The sequence below is a fragment of the Neopelma chrysocephalum genome, unplaced genomic scaffold, assembly GCF_003984885.1.
Source record: "Neopelma chrysocephalum unplaced genomic scaffold, ASM398488v2 Primary Assembly neopelma1_75, whole genome shotgun sequence".
NCBI lineage: Eukaryota > Metazoa > Chordata > Aves > Passeriformes > Pipridae > Neopelma > Neopelma chrysocephalum.
The window spans coordinates 14,618,064-14,636,847 of record NW_020897736.1 but is presented as its reverse complement, the minus strand read 5'-3'; the positions used below and the strand labels follow the sequence as shown (position 1 = coordinate 14,636,847).

The window sequence follows — 18,784 nt, the reverse complement described above, 5'->3', positions numbered from 1 at the left end:
GGCCTCCACTGCGCACCCGGCGCTGCGCTGTGCCCCCACACGGCGTGCGCCGGGGGGCGGGGATGGCCCGGACTCCATGTCCCGCCATGCCCGGGGCGCGGCTGCGCGGCGGGGCCGGGCCGGGATGCGGCGCGGGCGCTGAGGCCCCGCGGGGAGCGGGCGGAGCAGGGACCGGCCCTTATAAATGGCGCCCAAGCAGGATCCCAAGCCCAAATTCCAGGAGGGTGAGTGCGACGGGGAGCGGGTGGGGGGCCCTGCGATGGGCCCGGGGGGGGCGGCGGCCGCCGGTCGGTGCCCGCTGCGGCGATTTGCAGCCGGTGCTCGTGCTCTGAGGGCGATCTCGCTCTAATCCCTCGCTGCTCAGCCCTGAGGATGTGGGAATTCGTGGGAAAGCCGAATTCCCGTAGTCTTTGTCTCTTCCTGTGCCTGCTCTTTCCTCCCAGTGACGCGCGGGCCCTTCCCACCCCCCTATATTCTGAGGGCCCTTCGGTTCCAGTGCCGGTGAAGGGCCTGGACCTTCATGGGCGTTAAAACTGTTGAAACCCCCCGGGGCTGTCAGGGGGTCATTTCCTTGGCGTGAAAGGTTTATTTTTCCCTAAGAGGGAGCTCAGGGGATCCATGGAGGCAGCTGTGCTGGAATCCATGTTCGCCACAAAGCACCGGGGTTTGAGGGGAACGAGGGTGAATCGGGCTCCTTGCGAGGCTTCTTCTGCATATATTTCGATTTTTAGCTTACGATTGCGGTTGGTAGTGATATAAATAAGAGAAATAAAAATAGTAATATAGGAAGGTGGCTGCCCCATCCCTGGAAGTGTCCAGGGCCAGGCTGGACAGGGCTTGGAGCAGCCTGGGACGGTGGGAGGTGTCCCTGCCCAGGGCAGGGGTGCGATGGGATGGGGTGGCCTTTGGCATCGGGAACAGGCGTGGCTGTGTCACTGCAGTGTGTGGATTCACAGGAGAGGCTGCAGGGAGGGAGCGAGAGCCTGCCAGGTTATCACGGAAACAAAGAACGCCAAACATCTGTGTGATTTTTTAAAAATAAGTATTTCGCTGGCGACATCTCACCTAGAAAACATTGAGCAACAATTGAAATAGAGAGGTGTTTCCACCAGCACTTGTAAGCACTGTGACACAGGAGGGGAATAATGTCACCTCTGATTGTCAGCCTTCATTATACTGACATTTGCTTTCTTTAAATAAAAGTACTGACTGTGTCATGTATCAAAATGGGCACTTCTGTGAGAACCTTTCTAAATCTTTTGCTTTCTTGATACACAGAAGCATTTTATAGTTCTGCAGCTCATCTCCCCAAAAAAATGTGAGGCACTGCAGCTTCCAGAAGGAAACATCTGGGCTCAGGTATCCTGTGAAGTACATTGAAATTCCCACAGTGTAACCACACAGTAAGGCCTTGCCACTGAGGAGAAAAAACACAGGGTGAAGAACAGTCTCATCCTACGTAAAACCCTCAAAGTGAACAGTTTTTGTTGGTGTTCCACAGACCCAGCACTGTTCCATCCCACACATCAGTGGGGAAGTGTGGGGGTTTGTCTCTTCCTGACTGCACTGCCCTGGGAATACCAGGTGCTGTTCTTCCTGCAGGGAAAGGTGCACAGGTGACAGTGGCTTTCGTGTGTCAGAAGCTTGAGGTGCAGAGGTGGGATCTCTCAGGAGAGTTAATGTCCTGCTGGGGACCAAAGTGTGGTGTCACAGGACTAAAGGATCCCTCAGAGCCAGGCAGTTTTCCCTGTTTGCTGTGTGAGCACTTGGACTGGAGTGTGCTGTATGAAGCCAGTGTGTTTTTGGGACCTGCAGCCAGAACTGGAGGCTTTGAGGGAGTTGTGTGTGCCAGCCTTGCAGTGGGGTGTGGGAGTGCCTGATGTAGGGGCAGGAATGTGAGTTTTGGTGGCAGTTCCCTGCCAAAGTCCCCAGCTGTTCTGCCCCACTCTGGGCAGGCCTGGCCATGGTTTGTGTGCAGCTGGCCTGGGTAACACGTGGTATGGAAGTGGCACTGGGGTGTTCTAAGATGTTTTTCTGGACCTTTCTTCCAGGTGAGCGAGTGCTTTGTTTCCATGGACCTCTCCTTTATGAAGCAAAGGTAAGTGTGGCAGCTTATTGCTGCAGGTGGTTCTCACTGCCCCCCAGGAAAATGAGGAATTGGTTTATTTCCCTGCTGTGCCTCACTAGGTGGGATCAAGGGATGAAATGAAAATTAATGAAAACCTGATGATGTATGAAATTTCAAATCCTGCAGCTTTATAATATTGAAAAAAAATCAGGAAACCCAGTGGTGCTGCAGTTATTCTGGTAAACTCCCAAAGGCTGGGTGGCTTCACACATTGGAATATCCGATAGAGCCGTGTTCCCGGAACACTGGGAAGCATTTGCACCTGCAGGACTTGGAGCTGCTGGGTTACAGTCATAAAGGAAGTGGCATTCCCAGTTCTGGTTCACAGTTCTGGCTTTTTAACCACATGAACCTGCATTGCAGATCTGTGATTTGGAGGGTAACCTTGCTGCCTCAGGTTTGCTGGAGGTGCAGCTCTGGATTTGCCTGCTGAAATGGAAAAAAAGGGCTGCTGTAGTTCTCTGGGTTAGAGGACTTGCAGAAATTCCTGGGGCACCTCAAACAGGGATTTAAATCCATTAGGATTTAGTGTCAGTGAACGTTAACTGTGGTGGCAGGGAAGCACTTGGTCGTCTCCATGCTGTGTCCCTCTTCTTTATCCAGAGTGGGATTTAAGCAGGGTCTGGCTCTGCCAGCCTGGTGCTGGAAGGGATTTCCCAGTGGGCAAGAAGCTTTTGGCTGGCTGTTTGTATAAGAGTGGATCCTTCTGAGCTCCTGTCCTGGCAGAATAAACTTGAATTTTAATTGTAAAATGTTTTCTTTATTTACTTACAAGCATCTAATATTAAAAGGTGCTTTGTAAGTAGTAATTAACAATAACCTTTGCTTTCTTCCTGTTCCTTTGATCTGTTTTTCTTCAGTGACTCTCAGTTCATGGGTTGTTTTGTTCCTGACCGCATCTGGGGTTTCCCACAGCAGGATGGTCAGGGAAGCACTTGTGTGTGTTTTAGAGGAGTGTGAGGAGCTGTGGCAAAGGGGAACTGTTTGTACATCTCTACAATGCAGAGTTAAATGAGAGTCACTTAAAACACTTCTAACCTCCAGCAAAGAAAATATTTTGGTACAGAAATATACTTGAGTCATCTTTTGCTTTGTGCTCAGCCCTTTTGTTCTTCAAGACAAGTAGAGACAGGCACAGTCTGTGTTAGGCTGGGTTTAACTTCAGGCTGTCAAAATGAGCCACTGGTGCAGGACTGGCTCCAGCAGGAGCAGCATAACCTTACTCCTGGGTGCAAGTCTAGTGAGCCTAGGTTCCATATGTGGCATTTTGGAGATGGTTACTGGAACAAGATGTTCCTCTCTGTTGGCAGATTTTTTTAATTAAAAAGGGTACATCACACTGTGTTCTTGAGTTGTATAGCAGAACTCTATATAACACTTAGGGGTGATTCAGCATGGCAATAAAATAGCAGTTATAACTTCTGTGAGTAGTTCTTACTTCAATGGGGAAAAAAAATCCTTAAAAAGCAACTAAAAGCTGGAGCTACAGAGGGTCATTGTTCCTGTCTCACAGCACCCTTGTTCTGTCACTGTCGAGGGGCACCTGTGTCTCAGCATCTCCAGAACACCACTGTGACTCTGGGGGTGAAGTGCTGAAGTTGGGGGATTTAATTTGTATAGCCAAGAAGTTCAGGGACCTGTGGTGGGCACAAAACTGACCTAGTACATAACTGACTTATGTACTTTGTGTTCTGGGCTGTTTTTTCAGGAAGAGGCCTGTCCCTGGCTGGGTTTTTAATGTGGCTGTGGTTGCTTGAGCTGTATCCCTAGAACAGTCTTCTGATGGAAAGAACTGTGTTTATTTACCTCCTGTTTACATTCTTAACCCAGAAAAAGCCCTGACTGCAGCTCTCTCTGAACACAGGGCTCTCTCTGTGGCTGGGGACATCCCTGTTATTTATTATACTTTGGGATGTTCCTGTGTTCCAGCAGCTGACCTGTCTGTGAGGGGAGGCTGGATGGGAAAGAGCTCCAGGGAATGGCTTGGCCTCACCTGGAGCAGGAAAGCAGCTGCTTGGCTACTCCTGGGGCATCCTCAGGGGTTCTGGTCCTGCTCCTGAAGGAAGGAATCCCTCTGGAGAGCTTTGCTTTGCCCTTCCCAGTCCCTCACTAGGCAGTAAAGTGGGTTAGAGGGCAGTGTCTGCTGTGGAATAGCTGCCAGGGTTCCAGGTGCTTGCATGGAAATCTCTTTGTTTAAACTGAAAGCTAAAAAAGCAAAACTCATTCCAGTCTCCTTGTTCTCTTTGGGGCTGACTGACCTTTCCTCTCTCTTCCAGTGTGTAAAGGTTGCCATAAAGGACAAGCAAGTGAAATACTTTATCCATTACAGTGGTTGGAATAAAAAGTAAGTATTGCACAAAATGAAAGCACAATTCCTTTATCCTTTAGAGGAGAATGCTTTGTTTGAGTGTGAGCTGGGTGGACCAGCACTGCCAATGTCCCTGGTGTGGGGAAGTTCTCTGGGACCAACCTAAATGATTTTATACCTGAGCTGATGATTTATAGTAACACAAAGAAAACATTGCCAAACTAACCATCTTCTGCAGAGCCTGGGGTGTCAGGAGAGTGATGGGAATGCTCTGTAGCATTCTGTTTGTTCAGGGTGGCAAACACTTACTGTAATTCCTCCCTGGCAGAAATGTCTGTTGTGAAAACTTCCTTGTTGTATGTTGGTAGAAGAGGCAGCTCCTACTGAGGTGGAGCAAAACTGCACTCAAATACCCTGTGCTTGACTTTTATACCACGTTTGGCAGCAAATTTTGGGGCAGCACAGCCTGCTGAGGGCTGTGTTCAGCAGGGGAGGGCTGGCTGGGTTAGCCCTTCACGGGGCAGGTGCTTCAGTTCCAGCGTCCCTTGATAAAGCAAACTTGGACATCCTTTTCCCTCCTGCAGAAATAACAGGATTCTGGCTGAAGGGTTGCTGAAAATGAAAGGTGACTCTGTGAAATAAATGATGAGGCCATTAAAGGTGGAAAATTCCAGGACACTGTTGTTTTGATGCACTTTTTCCCCCTGTTTTTCAATTATGTTCTGCCACTCAGTTCGAACTCAGGAAAAGTGAAGTTTTTCCTTAGTGATTAAAAGCTTCAGCTCCTCAGCCTTGGAAATCTCAGGGAGCAGTTTCCTGTTTGCTTTGGTTTTGTTTCATCTCAGTGCTGAAGACTCTCAGTCACAGCTCTCCTGATCTCACTGATGTGACTCAAAGCAGAACTTCGTGTTTTCTGTGTAACTTTTAATTGCAGCTGCTCACCCTCCTGCCAGAGGACAGGGCTGGCTCAGTGTGCACAGCTCCAGGAGCAGAATCAGCTCCAGTGATGCCTGTTAATGAGGCAGCAAACATTTGGTCCTTCCTCCCCTGGTTTATCCTGAGGGAGGGGCCAGCACTGGTGTCCCGATCCCGCTTTTCTTGCTTGTGCTGAGTTTCTTTGCCTTCAAGCTTCCAATTAACAGCATTAAAAGTGGCGTTGCTGCAAGAGCCAGGGAGCTGGGGCACTGTGACCCCTTCACTTGGGCTTCTCTGGCTGTGGGCCTTTGCTAATTGCTTGACTTCCTAAGCTTTTTGCCAATGTCAACAGTCAGGACATAAAGAGGTTTCTTGCCCATGCAGTGTAATGTGTCCCCTGGTCACACAGCTCCTCGGGAACATCTCCTGCAGCTGAACAGGCAGAAGGGAGGGAATTAAATAGCTACCAAAGCACTGCCTAAAAACATAAGCTTTGGGTACAGCTGGAGTGGTTTTTCTGTAATTTTTGGATGCTGAGCTTGCCTTGTCTTCCCACTCTGAAGCCCTGGTATTCCTGTAGCAATGTTGGTTTGGCCACTCCATGCTCCAGCACTGGCAGCTGTTGGAAAATGACACAGAACTTCATAGAAGGAGCTTTAACTTTAGAATATCTTGGCCACTTTTAATGTGTTTTATTTGAAATAAACTGATTGCTCAGATGATCCACTCTTTGTCAGAGTGGAATTGCTGCTCGTAATGGCAATTTCCCCAACACCTCTTCTCTTAAATCGTTCAGATTCTTCAAATATTCATTCCATCTTGGTTTCCTTCACAGACAGAAATCAGAGCTCTTCTCCTTACAGTAAGATCTTATTGCTGAATTTGTTAACCTATAAAATGTTGGAATAGATAAAGGAAACTTGCTTCTTAATATATTATGGCTGCAGGTGTCCCGTAATTTAGTAAGCATGGAATATTATTTTTTTTTTCCTGTGATGCTTTTTTTGAGTTAAAGTTAGTCCTCTCCCTCCAGAATTGCCCGTCTTCAAGTTTGGGAAATTCTTTGGAAATGCCTGAGGGTTGCACTTCCCTAGGAAAACCATTCCAGCTTCAGTCAGTGGGGAATGTGTTTGGTAACTTACACCTTGAGTTGTGCCAGTCCATGACTTGACACAAAAGTAGTTTAGTCCCAAATTCTGTGAAGTTTTGAATTGACTGTTGTGTGTAGAATGCAATTGTTCTTGAAGTTTTTGAGTGATCATCTGGTATTTTGGCTTTTTTGCAGCTGGGATGAATGGGTTCCAGAAAGCAGAGTGCTCAAATACGTGGACACCAACCTGCAGAAACAAAAAGAACTTCAAAAGGCCAATCAGTGAGTAATCTTGGTAGAAAATCCTTCTCAGTAAATATTTTTAAGAGCTCCAATCCAACAACTACATATCAAGGGAAGTTAATGAGTTTTAAAAAAAACAAAGCAAGCTTCTTTTCCATTAAAGTCTCATTTATTAATTTCCTCTTTTTAAAGGGAACAATATGCAGAGGGGAAGATGAGAGGAGCTGCTCCAGGCAAGAAAACTTCTGGTCTGCAGCAGAAGAATGTTGAAGTGTAAGAAGGTTTTTATTTAAAAAAACACACAAAACAACCCCCCCCCCCCCCCCCAACAGCTCTTAAACCTTTGCTTGTCTGTTTTACTCTTGATCTGTAGGATTTTTTTTAGAATGGGCCTGCAGGTTAAACTCCATTTCCTGTGACACAGCCCATGCAAAAGCTGTGTTACATGATGTCAAAAAGGCCTTTGTTAAAGTATTTTATTAAACTGCCTGTAGATGGTGAAGAGTTCAGGACTGAATGGGGGTACTGAGTAAACACATCCTACATTTTTTGCACTCTGTTCCTCTTGAGTTGGTGACCTGACACTCAAAGAGTGGTGATTCCTCATAAGTCTCGTGTATCTCAGTGAGATCAGTTTTCATATAGAATTTCCCACTTCTTCCAGGCTCTGCAAGCACTTGGGAATAAAATCCTTACAATGCCTTCTCACTGCAGGATTATCAAAACTGCATTATAAGAGTCTGTTGGGCTGGTTTTGACAAAACTAAACCCATCCTCTATTAAAAATGGGTTTGCGTCTTAAGAGACCAGAAGCAAGCTCAGGCGTTTACTGGAAAAAATTAATTTGAGGCTGTAACTGTCAGATTTTTCACTCCATCCTTTTGGTTTTCAGAAGAGGTGGTGTGGCAGATCCTCACACAGTCAGTGCAGCTCTGCTGCTTTGCTCATTTGTCACCAAACTCCTCTGTTTGGGGCAGTGTTTCACTTAATTATGAAGATGGTCATTGCTAATGGGATGTTTTGAATTCCTGACTCCCTTTATGATTCTGGTGCTCATGAGGAAGCTGCTGAAGTGGCATCAGTTCTTCAGAAGTGGATTTGGCAGCAGCCTGAGATTTCATGTGTCATCTGCGGGCAGCTTTGTTATGAACCGTGAATCACTGGTTTGAGAAGGCAGCAGTACTGGGGTCAGTTAGTTGGTGTTTGCTCTGCATCCTGAAGCAGTTTCACTTTGGGATTAGTCAAAGCCCAGCCCAGGCTGTAATTGGCTCCTGGTCTCTGGGATGGGGAGCCAGTGGATCTGGCTGATCCCCAGTGCTGGGGGTGATCCCCTGTGCTCTGCTGGGGGCTCCCAGGGGCTCCAACACCAGCTCAGGTTGTGCTCTGTGAGCTCAGCACCAACCTCTGACAGGGACCAGGCACTGCTTGTCTTCTTCTGGGGGTGACAAACCACCCCACCTCTCTGTGTAGATAGTTGATAATGATTGTCATTAAAGTCTAATTAAACCAGGTCTAAATTATGACCATTACTAATTTGGCTGCTTAAGGGGCTGTCACATGTGAGTCAGTGGGAGGAGGGTTAATCCCAGGTGTAAGTTTGGCAGAGGCAGGGATGCCTCAGTTGTGAGTGTGTAGTTTGCACTACAGAGAGCATGGCAAGAGTAACTGCAAGCAGAGAGCATGGCAAGAGTGGGTTCCAGCTTGAGTCACCCAGGCAGCTCAGGCTGAGAGCAGGGGTGGGTTGTTTCTGCCTGAGTAAACACTAAGTGTTAACCTGGGCTTAAAGTCAGAGGTGGGCTAATCCTCTGGGTGAGTTAACACTAAATGTTAACCTGGGCTTAAAGTCAGACATGGGCTAATCCTCTCACTCACACCTGATGTTGTATCCAAAGGAGACCCAACGGCAAAAGTGACTTTGGTTTAAGCCCCTGTGAAACTGTAAAGCTTTACAGACATTACCAGGTCTGACTTCATTCCTGGTTGAAGCAAGTTTTGGAAAGGGCCTGGCTTGGCTTTCTGCTGCCACCACTCTCCTAAGCTCTTATGGCTGTCTCCAGCACAGCAAGGGAGACATAAGGTAGTTCTCTGAAACTTCTGTTTCATTGATTGGAAAAACTAATTCTTTGGTGCTGGATTTTGAGTTGTGAAGGGGGAGAGGGAAGCTGTTGTTGGAGCAGCAGCCTGGCCTGGGGGAGGTGGGTCAGAACAGGTCCCATGTTGCTGCACTGAGCTTGCTGCTCATCTCTGACCAAAACCACATCCAGTGCTTCCCTCTGTGCTGCTTCCAACAAAGTCTCCCTCTTTTTCTCCCCTTCTTGGAGGCTGAGGGAGAGGAAATGCTTAGACCCAGCTGAAGGCTGAACACAAGGTCTGACATTGTGTCCTTACCCACAGGTTTTTCCGACGGGATGGAGCCCACACTGTTTGCTGTCTGGAGACCCCTGCCATCTCCACACGGTGAGTTGTGCCCTGCAATCCAAACCTCTTTGCTTCCCTACACTTCTTTTAGAGACTCTCAGAGTCCTCAGCTGGGTCATGTAGGTTTGGCAGCAGTGGATTGATTTGGTGGTGGGTTTATTTAAAACCAGCATTAGCTGTTTTTTCTGCTAATACAAGTCTTGTTGTTGACCTGAACGTGCCAAAGTGTGTTGTCTGCCTGGCTCGGGGCATCCCCTGCTCCCTTGGGCACAGCTGGTGGCTCTCCCAGGCACTCCAGGCCCTCCAAATGCCAAACACCATCCAAACCCTGCCAGTTGTGCAGGGCTGGGGCAGCTCTGGGACCGGCTCAGGCTGGAGGTTCCTTCCCCTCCTCCTCCTCTCTGGCCACCAGTAATGTGTGCCCAGAGGGAACCAGTGAGTCAGGGCCAGAGATGCTCTCCCCAAACACCTCTGTGCTTCCAGCCCTCTGTGATTGAGGGACCTCAGAGCTGGAGGCTGTGTCCATGTGATGGTTTAATGTCCCTGTGTGGGACTGTCTTATATTTATCCAATAACTTCTGAACCCTTTGGACTTCTGGCCTCCCCATCATCTTGTGGCAGCCTGTTCTCTTTTTGAAGAGGTGAGGAAGGAGGAGGATGACTCCTGTCATTTTAATGTCTGCTGCTTTGGGGCTTTTTGGTGTTTCTCATCTGTCTTGGGGAAAGATTGCTCAGTTCTTCAGGCTTCACCTTTTATTGTTGTGACTCCCTCCACCACATTCCCCCTCTAAGTTTGAACTGAGATCTTCAGCACCTCCCACCTCTGTTCAGGCTTTTAATTAAAATTCTTTCCACAAAAGCTTCTTTGAGGCTTCCCTGGTGCTTTTCAGTTTTGTTGTCCAGTTCATTGAAAAGTGGCAGTGAAGGGAGAAAGAGGGGACTGCACAGCTGGGCTGTGGAGAGAGAAGGCAGTGCAAGTTTGGGGCTTCTGTTCCCATGTGGTTGTGAAGTGGCACAAAAGGATGTGTTTAACCCATCCTAGGTAGGTTCAATCTCTTGTGTCCCTTCAGGACTTGCATTCCACTTGTCCTTGCAGGAAAGGATTATCTGCAGCATGAGGCACCTGCATGGTGCTGTTCAGCTTTATATTTGATAAGGACTTTACATTATTTATATTATATTGCCCCTCTGTTCCAGTGGTTAAAACTCTGCTTCTGTTCTAATGCTTAACATAACTTTTATCTTGTGATTTTAATTCTGGGAAGAACTCCCTGTTCCTCCCTGTTTACTTTAGGTTTGGAAGAAAAGCCTTTCTCTTGAATACACCAGTCCACTATCAGTGACTTCACTTGGCCATTGCTCCTTCTTTCTGGAGAGATGAGCTTTATTCTGCCCCCAGTTTCAGCCTAATGCTTGTTTGACTTGAAGTTTAAAAAAAAAAAAAAAAAAAAAACGAACAACCCTTACTCTCCCTATCTTCAGCCCTTCCTGGGGACTCTGCCTTTTTCCTGGCCCAGATAAACCCAGCTCAGAGCCTGAAAACAAGTCACTTGAGGTAGTGGTGAATTTGCAAGGAAATAATCTCTTACTGGTAATGAGTTCTGTCCACACAAACTGCTTTTTGAGCAGTTGAACTGGCTGCTGTTAGCAGGGAGAAAACTGAGACGTGACCAGTAGTACTCTAGTTAAAACTTTATGAAAATGGGTAGCAAACAGACAAAGTGCTACTGAAACTTCCCTCTGCTGCTGTAGTGGTAAAACTGGGGGGGGTTTCAATATTTTACTGGAAATCGATTCAGTTGACTGAGATTTCTCTGGTAATTCCCAGCACTTCTGTTTCCTTGTCCCATATTCTGTTTGAAATACAGAATTAAAACACCTACAAATCTAGTGTAGTTCTCCAGGAGCACTTGGGAAGGACAGAACATCCAAAGAAAAGGTGAATTCTAACCTGTTACATGAAAAATCTTGTAGTATTATAACTGTGAAGTCATAGCTGATATTTCTTTCATGCGTTTTTATCTAAACACTCCCCAGGCCCCTGAGTATCTGCTCTTTGTGCTGAACTTAGTGGACAATTGTTCTGGCTTTCTGGTTTGGCTTCCTGAAGTACCACTCTCTTCACATTTGCAATAATTTGTGTTCTTTTTGCAGGAAAACAAAAAAGAACAAGCAGAAAAGTAAGTATGTATTTTGTATATAAGTGGATCCCCTTAGTGAAAGATTCTTAGCTGGAAAGACCTTAAATCTGTAATTACTGTTCCTTTGTGCTGTCCCTTCTGCACTCCTTGGTCCCTCCCTGCCCAGGAGGGGTGCACACTCTTCTGCTTTGCACAAAATCCACTTGTTTCAGTCTGTCAGGATTTTGACCTCTTGCAGATTAAAAGCCAAGTGAGATCTCCATGGATCTGTGGAAATAACTTCCTAAGTCAGGCTTATGTTTTCTTGCTGAACGGGAGGTGGGACACAGCTGCAAAGCTGAGCTGCTGGGCCCAAAAATTGTGCTAGAGAATATTACAGACAGTGACACATTGGTTTGGTTTTAGTGCAGAAACTCCACCTCCAGGTCTGTGTTGGTGCAGTTTAAACTGTCCCAAACGTGGGACTGCCAGCACACAAGTGATATGTCACACAGAAACCAACCAAACAGAAAGGTGATCTGAGAGAAATCTGAGTCTTAAATCCTTCTGGTAAATCTTCCCTGGTGTTTCTCACTGATAAAGTCTGTGTTCTGCACAGCTCCAGGCATTGGAGAGGGGAGCAGCACCAGTGAGACTCCCCAGCCCCCAAGGAAGAAAAGGGCTCGAGTAGATCCCACGGTGGAGAGTGTGAGTGTTGCCATCCCCTCCCAGGAATCTGGGTGGAAAACAGGAAGGGGGCTGTGCTCACCAGTATCACCTGGGAGTGATGAGCATGGCTTTGCTTTTCTCAGGAAGAAACATTTATGAACAGAGTTGAAGTAAAGGTGAAGATCCCAGAAGAGCTGAAGCCATGGCTGGTAGATGACTGGGACTTGATCACCAGGCAGAAGCAGGTGACTGGGCAGGAGAACAGTTTGGGCCATCCCAGATGTGTAAAAATCATGGTCCAGTCTGGGGGGGGCACGTGTGTGCCTTGTTGTGTACCTGTGACTCTTGGCATGACTTTATTTAACTCTAATTCAGGAGTTCATCATCAGGTTGCTGTTGAGCAGCACAAGAGTTAAATGGAAACATGGATATAGTCCTGGAATCCTGGGATGGTTTGGGTGGGAAGGGACATGAAAGCCAATCCCATCCCACTCCCTGCCATGGGCAGGGACACTTTCCATAGCCCAGGGTGCTCAAGTTGGTTGGAGTTTTGTATGTCCATTAAAACAGTTGGGGGTGTTCCTTTAATAACACATAACACCTTAACCTGCTGTTTTCAGTCTAGAAAATGCCCTTGTGTGCATTGGTTTCAATTCAGCTTCCAGGTATAAATATCTGCAAAAATCAGGCAACTTGTATTTGTTCTGTTTTACTTCTTTGCAGCTCTTCTACCTTCCTGCCAAGAAGAATGTTGACTCCATTTTAGAGGATTATGCAAACTACAAAAAATCCCGAGGAAATACTGATAACAAGTGAGTTGTGGCCATTTCCAGCCTTAAACACTTCTTTTGCTGTTGTTGTTGGACTTGAAAAAATCAAGTAAACTTGTGAACCAAGGCTCAGCCCAGTGTCCAGCATCCTGTTCCAAGACCAAGGTGATGGAGGAGTTTAGAAATCTTGAGGGGGTAATTCCAGACTGCAGTTCTGCTTTCTGGGTATTATTTCTGCTTGTCCCCCTTTTCCCAAGCCTTCTCTTGAGGGAAGATGATACAAACAGCCCAGAAGAGCTGCCTGGTAGGTGAGCTCAGAGCTGCTGGGCTCCCTCCCAGGCACAGGGACAGGGAGGTGCATGAGGACTGGTAAAACATTCAGATGAGCAGAGCTAATTACTCATTTGTAATTACCCCAGCAGTCAGCCCTGACCAAAACAAGGTGTGTTTATTCTGAAGGAAGCTTTCCTGTTTGAAAGGGAGAGAGAACAGAAAGGGGAAGTTATTTTCTGCCATTCAGGAGGAGGCAGATTGTTGACTTGTCAGGGTGTTTTAACCTCCTTTGTAATTGTCCTGATGTCTGTTCTGAATGTGTTGGCAGGGTGGAGTGAGGGCTGGGCTGCTCAGTGTCACTAATTCCTGTCCAGGCAGGGTGAACTTGGAGGCCTGCAGGAATATGGCAGGAGAGGTCTGGGAAGAAGGGATCAGGTGCCTGAAATATGGGGGGCTGTCCCTCTCTTTAAGCAGGAGTTCAGTCCAGTTACTTCAATATTGTACTTTTAAAGTGTTGTGAGTTGGGATGAACTTTGGTGAAAAGAGAAGAGCTGGTGAGTGTCCCTAAAATTCTGCCTGTTCCTTTGGAAGGGCTGCTCCAAGAGTTCATTTCTCTGAGTGGGTGACTAAAAACAAGGCTGCTCTTGGTTTGCCTGAATCCTGAGTTCAGAACAGCCCATTTTCAAGGGAGGTCTGGAAATGCACCACTCCCCGTGGCTGTACATTGTAAGGTCTCCAGACAAATTTCCTTGGAAGATCTGAAGGCCTGTCCAAGATCCTCAGGATTTTGCTGGTCTCACCAAGCCAGGGCTCCCCCTGTGCCCATCCCATCCTTGGAGCAAGGCTGGCAGTGTGCTCTGTCCCCAGGGAATATGCTGTCAACGAGGTGGTGGCTGGAATTAAGGAGTATTTCAACGTCATGCTGGGAACTCAGCTGCTCTACAAGTTCGAGAGGCCCCAATACGCCGAAATCCTGGCAGATCACCCGGACGCTCCCATGTCTCAGGTCTATGGTGCCCCACACCTCCTGAGGCTGTTTGGTGAGTACCACCTCGGGAGGGTGAGGAAGAGCAGTTGGAAGGATTCAAATACTTCTTTTCCCCTCTTGAGTCCGTGACAGGCAGCTCTGGATCGTGGGTTCACTCTTTCCTCACTCCACCTGTCCAAAATGCTCAGAGCCACTGGGGGCTTTGGAGCGGAAATGGGCTTTTAACAGTCACATTGAGCTTGTGCATATTGGAGGAGGTTGCTGGGCTGCTTTTCTGTGCTACTGTGGAGTTCTGGGCTGTGCTGCAGTCCCTGTGAAGCTGTTCTGTGAGTAACCAGTGCCCCTTCCTTTGGAGCAGTGCGGATCGGAGCCATGCTCGCCTACACGCCCCTGGACGAGAAGAGTCTGGCTTTGCTGTTAAACTATTTGCATGACTTCTTAAAGTAAGTACTGGGAAGGTCTTGCAGCAAGAAAGGCAAAGTTCGGGAAGCACAGGCTGTTGTGTTGCTGCCCGTTTTCAGTGAATTGTTGTGTGATTTGGGGCCTGTGTGTGGGATCTTCACAGTGAAGTGTTGGATCCCAGTGAAGCTCTGGCTGCTGTACAGGAGCACAGTAAGACTGGTTTTAATTCTCTCCTGTTACACTGAGATTGTTGCTAGTGCCAGCACAAGGGGGAATGGCTTCCCACTGCCAGAGGGTAGGGTTAGATGGGATATTGGGAAGGAATTCCTGGCTGGGAGGGTGGGGAGGCCCTGGCACAGGTTGCCCAGAGAAGCTGTGGCTGCTCCTGGATCCCTGGAAGTGTCCAAGGCCAGGCTGGACGGGGCTTGGAGCCACCTGGGCTAGTGGAAAGTGTCCCTGCCCATGGCAGGGAGTGGGATGGCGTGAGCTTTAAGGTCCCTTCCAACACAAACCATTCCTGGATTCTGTTAATCTGCACTTCTAAACTGCCCAAATCTGCTACTTGTTTCAAAATAAATGCTTCAACTTTTATTTCTAGTTGCTATAAAAAGCAGATGATGATAATTCCAGCAAGCTGTTGAATTACACAACAGTTACTCAACAGCAGTTGAGCAAATATTTAAAAACTGATGAACTTTATGGATGTTTTTTCTGGGACAGACAGTCACTGGAGCTTTAGTGTGCTTGTGCTGCAGCCCTGTGGCTGTGGGATATCTGGGAGGAAAACACCATCCTGAATGATAATAAAAGGCTTTAATGTGAAATGAGATGAGCTTTAAGGTCCCTTCCAACCCAAACCATTCCAGGATTATGTGATTGGATGAGCAATTGGAAGTTGAAAGAAAACCTTCAGTAAATCCAGGATGTCTCTGCAGCAGGGCTTGGAATGGATCAGCCTGAAAGCCTGGGAAAAGCTGCCTTGGAATAGGCCGAGAGCCTTGAGTAGATCCTGGTCTTTTGGGTCAGTCTGAGGTGAATGCAGGTCTGAAGAGCTTTGGCTGTAAGGGCAGAAATGTGAAGACAATGACCAAAAATCCCTGAATCCATTTGATGAGAGCCAGGGGCACATAACGTTTATCTTTGGCCATTCCTTGTTTTGCCATCATTCATTCAGCCCCTGAGGTTCCCTGTTTGTGCAGGCAGAACTCCCTGGAGTCCTGTTGCCTCTCCCTTTGAGTAGGTCAGTAGTAGATGTACTGCAGCTGTCTGAACCTCAAATGTCAGCTGTTTCATCTTATTAATCTTGACCTCACCTGGAGCCAGAGCAGTTTGACAGCTTGCTTGGAATTGATTTTGGTTTTTAATTGATTTGGCCTGAGCTGTCAAATGTGGAGTTAACCTGACACAGCTGGTGTGAGATTTGTGCTGCTCAAATCCCATCGTGTGCTCTGGGCTAACACCTGAGGGCTCACATGGTTCTGAACAGTGGAGAATTTGGGCAGGAAGGTAATTTAATCTGTTTATTACCTCTGTAGGTATTTAGCAAAGAATTCCTCTGCATTGTTCAGTGCCAGTGACTATGAAGTGGCCCCTCCGGAGTACCACCGGAAAGCGGTGTAATCCCAGTTTGGATCCCTGCAACTGTCCACTTCTGCATCCTGTCCTTCACCTCCCCACTGCACAGCTCTTGCACAGGCCCTGTAACCATAAGGTGAACAAAGTTGTGTGTGTGAAATGGAGCTGGCATGTAAAGTCCTGAAGATTTCCTGTCCCAGACAGAGGCCCGGAGCTCCAGGGAGCTCTGTGCTGTTCCTGGCTCACTGTTTGTGCTGGTGGGGTGTAAAGGGATGTGTTTGGTGTGTCTCTGTTTGAACTCCGTGCTCGTAGGGCTGCTCTGAACGAGGCCTGGCCTCACTAACCTGCTTTATTCCATAGTCTGACAGACCCCTGGGGCTGTGTCACCTGTGCTGGTGCTATTGACTGTCTGACTCAACCCATTGACTTGGTGGTGGTGCAAGTTCCATGTTTGGTCCATAAATGTTCGCTTCTCTTGGGGTAGTTGAAGGACTGTGACTTTTTTTTATATTCTAACGGTAGGAAAACGTGTTCTCATCTTGTAGTGTTTGGAAATGTTGGTCTTTCATGGAGCTGTTTTACAGAGCTGCAAATAAACTTTTTTAATTTCAGATGTTGTTTCTGGTGTTTGTATCAAGTCCCTGCCCCGTGAGTGTCCTGGCCAGGATGAGCCAAGGGAATGAGGGGTTTGGGGACGTGTATTAATGGTGTTGCAGGACTTGGCTCTGGCCTGAGTAGCTGCTATTTCCAGACAAAACACCAGGTTTTAATCACAGATGTTACTGCAGGAAATCACAGTATGTGGGGATCCAAGGGCTGTTCTGGTGTGGGTGGGGTGGGATCGTGCCCTTCCTGTGGGGACTGAGAAACAGGAGGGTCCTGCACCCACATGTCCCCAGACATGGGCTGCACCTTCCCAGGAGCTGCCTGTGTGCGAAGATGGGGTGAGGGAAGGTGTGAGCAGATTCCCTGGACAGGAATCCAGCAGGGTCGTGTCCCACCCTGCCCCTGTGCCCTCCTGTACCAGAGCACAGAGACCCACCCAGCGGGTCCTGAGCTGTGCAGGGCGGGGCCGGGACAGGGATAGTCCGGCAGGATAATGAGCTGTTCAAAGGAGCAGCAGGATCTGCTGTTGAATGGAAAAAGAACAATATTGAGCAATGATGTGAGGGGAAGTTGCCATGGAAACTGAGGCAGGGCTAGGAGCTGCCGCAGCGCTCCCGTGGTGGGTTCCTGCCAGGAATCCTGCCCAGGGCGGGCAGAGTAGGGACAGGGGCTGTGGCCCTGGAGCCCTTGGGAAGGTGGGTGCTCCTCTGGCTCCTGGGGGTGTTCCAGTCAGTCTGCTCTTTCACAGATTCATTAGGTTAATTAGCTACTGCTCGTTATTTATCACGGTGTTACCCAGAGCCAGGACAGTGTCCTGGGCTGAACAATGGATTTATCCTTTGCCAGCTGCCTCAAGAGGGAAAACAACCTTTTGCTGTCAGTGCTTGTGTTCAGAGAATGGTGTTTGTACCGAGACCTGGATGGATCTTCTGGGGATCCTGTTGTTATGTGGGAAGCTCCCTGGTGTCCTGCTGGAAAATCAAGAACAGGCCAGCCAGAGTGAGGGTGGGAGCAGGAGCTGGAGGTGGTGCCAGCCCACAGCCCCCCGGGCAAGGCCTGTATCCTGGTGGGGTCACAGCCACATTCCCCTCACATGGAGGGACCTGCTGAGCCTCCTTCCCTGCTCTGCTGCTCCTCTGCTGAGCTCAGGAGGCACCACCTGCTCTGTTTTCCAGGCTGTCCACAGGCAGGGAAGGGAGGTGAGCAGGGAGTGGGAGGCTCAGTCCTGTCCCTGCCTCCCCAGCCAAGGGGTGTTCTGGGTGCAGGAGTGGCAGATTCCGAGGGCTTTGCTCCTGCGGTGCTCGACCTCCCCAGGGAGAGGATGTGCCTGGTGCTGTGTTGCCTCTCCAAGTTGGGAAGCCTCTGCTCCTTCCAGCTCCTGGGAAGGGTGAAGTGTCCCCTGATGGCCTGAGGCATCAATCATTGGCTTCCAGGCAGCAATTTCACAGAGTCCTTTAGCTTGGAAAAGGCCTCTCCGATCATCGTGCCGTGCCAAGCTCGGAGGTGAAGCCCTGCTGAAGGACAGGCTGTGTCTCTGCAAGGTGAGGGGCTACAACACCTGCCTGGTACCCGAGCACATGAAAGCTCCTTCTGCTCCCAGTGCTGCGGGATGAGCATGGCCTGTCCCTCACAGCTCCAGGGCTGGATCATGGTGGGGACTCACCCCCTCCTCAGCCAAGTCTCCTGAGCTGGGTGTGGGATGGAGTGCCTGGAGCTGTGCCCGTGTCTGTGTGTCTGGTTCGTGTATCCCTGGAGAGGTGGATGGTGAACCTGGGGTCTGTGGGTGCCCTGGGCTGGCCAAGCTCTTCCTGCAGAAGGTGTATTTATAGGTGGGAAACAGTTTTATCTGGAGGTGGTGGCTGGGCAGAGGTCGGGCTGTGCCCCCGGGATGGTGCCGTCTTCAGGGCGGTGCTGTGCAGTGTCAGCAGCCCGGCTGTGCCTCCTGCCCCCCGCCCTGGGTCGCCTTTTTCCTTCCTCTGTTCCCATCTGAGGGCGATTTCCTGTGCCGGGGGGTGCGGAGGGCTGGGTCCATCCTCACCCTGTTCTCCTGCTGCCATTCAGAGCCCGCCGGGCACAGCAGTGTTTGTGCCAGAGGAGATCCCAGCGCTCCTCCATCCCCGGGGCCGGTCCCTCGCCGTGAGCTCGGCTGCCTCGGCCCCGCTCCAGTCCCGGGATGGACGGGGGAGGAGGGGAGGCAGCGGAGTGATCCCTGCCCAGGCTGGGCCATGGCATCCGTGCAGGTGAGTTCTCCCCCAGAAACCCTTCCCTGCTGTCCCCTC

At 49.0% G+C, this 18,784-nt stretch overlaps 1 protein-coding gene across 2 annotated transcripts; it reads left to right on the top strand.

The window, feature by feature from the left end:
- Positions 1-93: 93 nt before the first annotated feature.
- On the top strand, positions 94-16,510 carry MORF4L1 (mortality factor 4 like 1). Of its 2 annotated transcripts, XM_027688324.1 has the most exons (14): positions 100-224; positions 2,052-2,098; positions 4,405-4,472; positions 6,148-6,213; positions 6,637-6,723; positions 6,877-6,957; positions 9,079-9,141; positions 11,257-11,282; positions 11,842-11,930; positions 12,035-12,136; positions 12,615-12,703; positions 13,802-13,974; positions 14,281-14,365; positions 15,860-16,510. In XM_027688324.1, the coding sequence occupies exons 1-14, from the start codon at positions 185-187 to the stop codon at positions 15,942-15,944; spliced, it is 1,101 nt and encodes a 366-aa protein (XP_027544125.1). In that variant the 5' UTR covers positions 100-184; the 3' UTR covers positions 15,945-16,510. The 2 variants fall into 2 exon arrangements, with proteins under 2 accessions (XP_027544124.1, XP_027544125.1); XM_027688323.1 differs by lacking the exon at positions 6,148-6,213 and having other exon boundaries at positions 94-224.
- Positions 16,511-18,784: the final 2,274 nt, after the last annotated feature.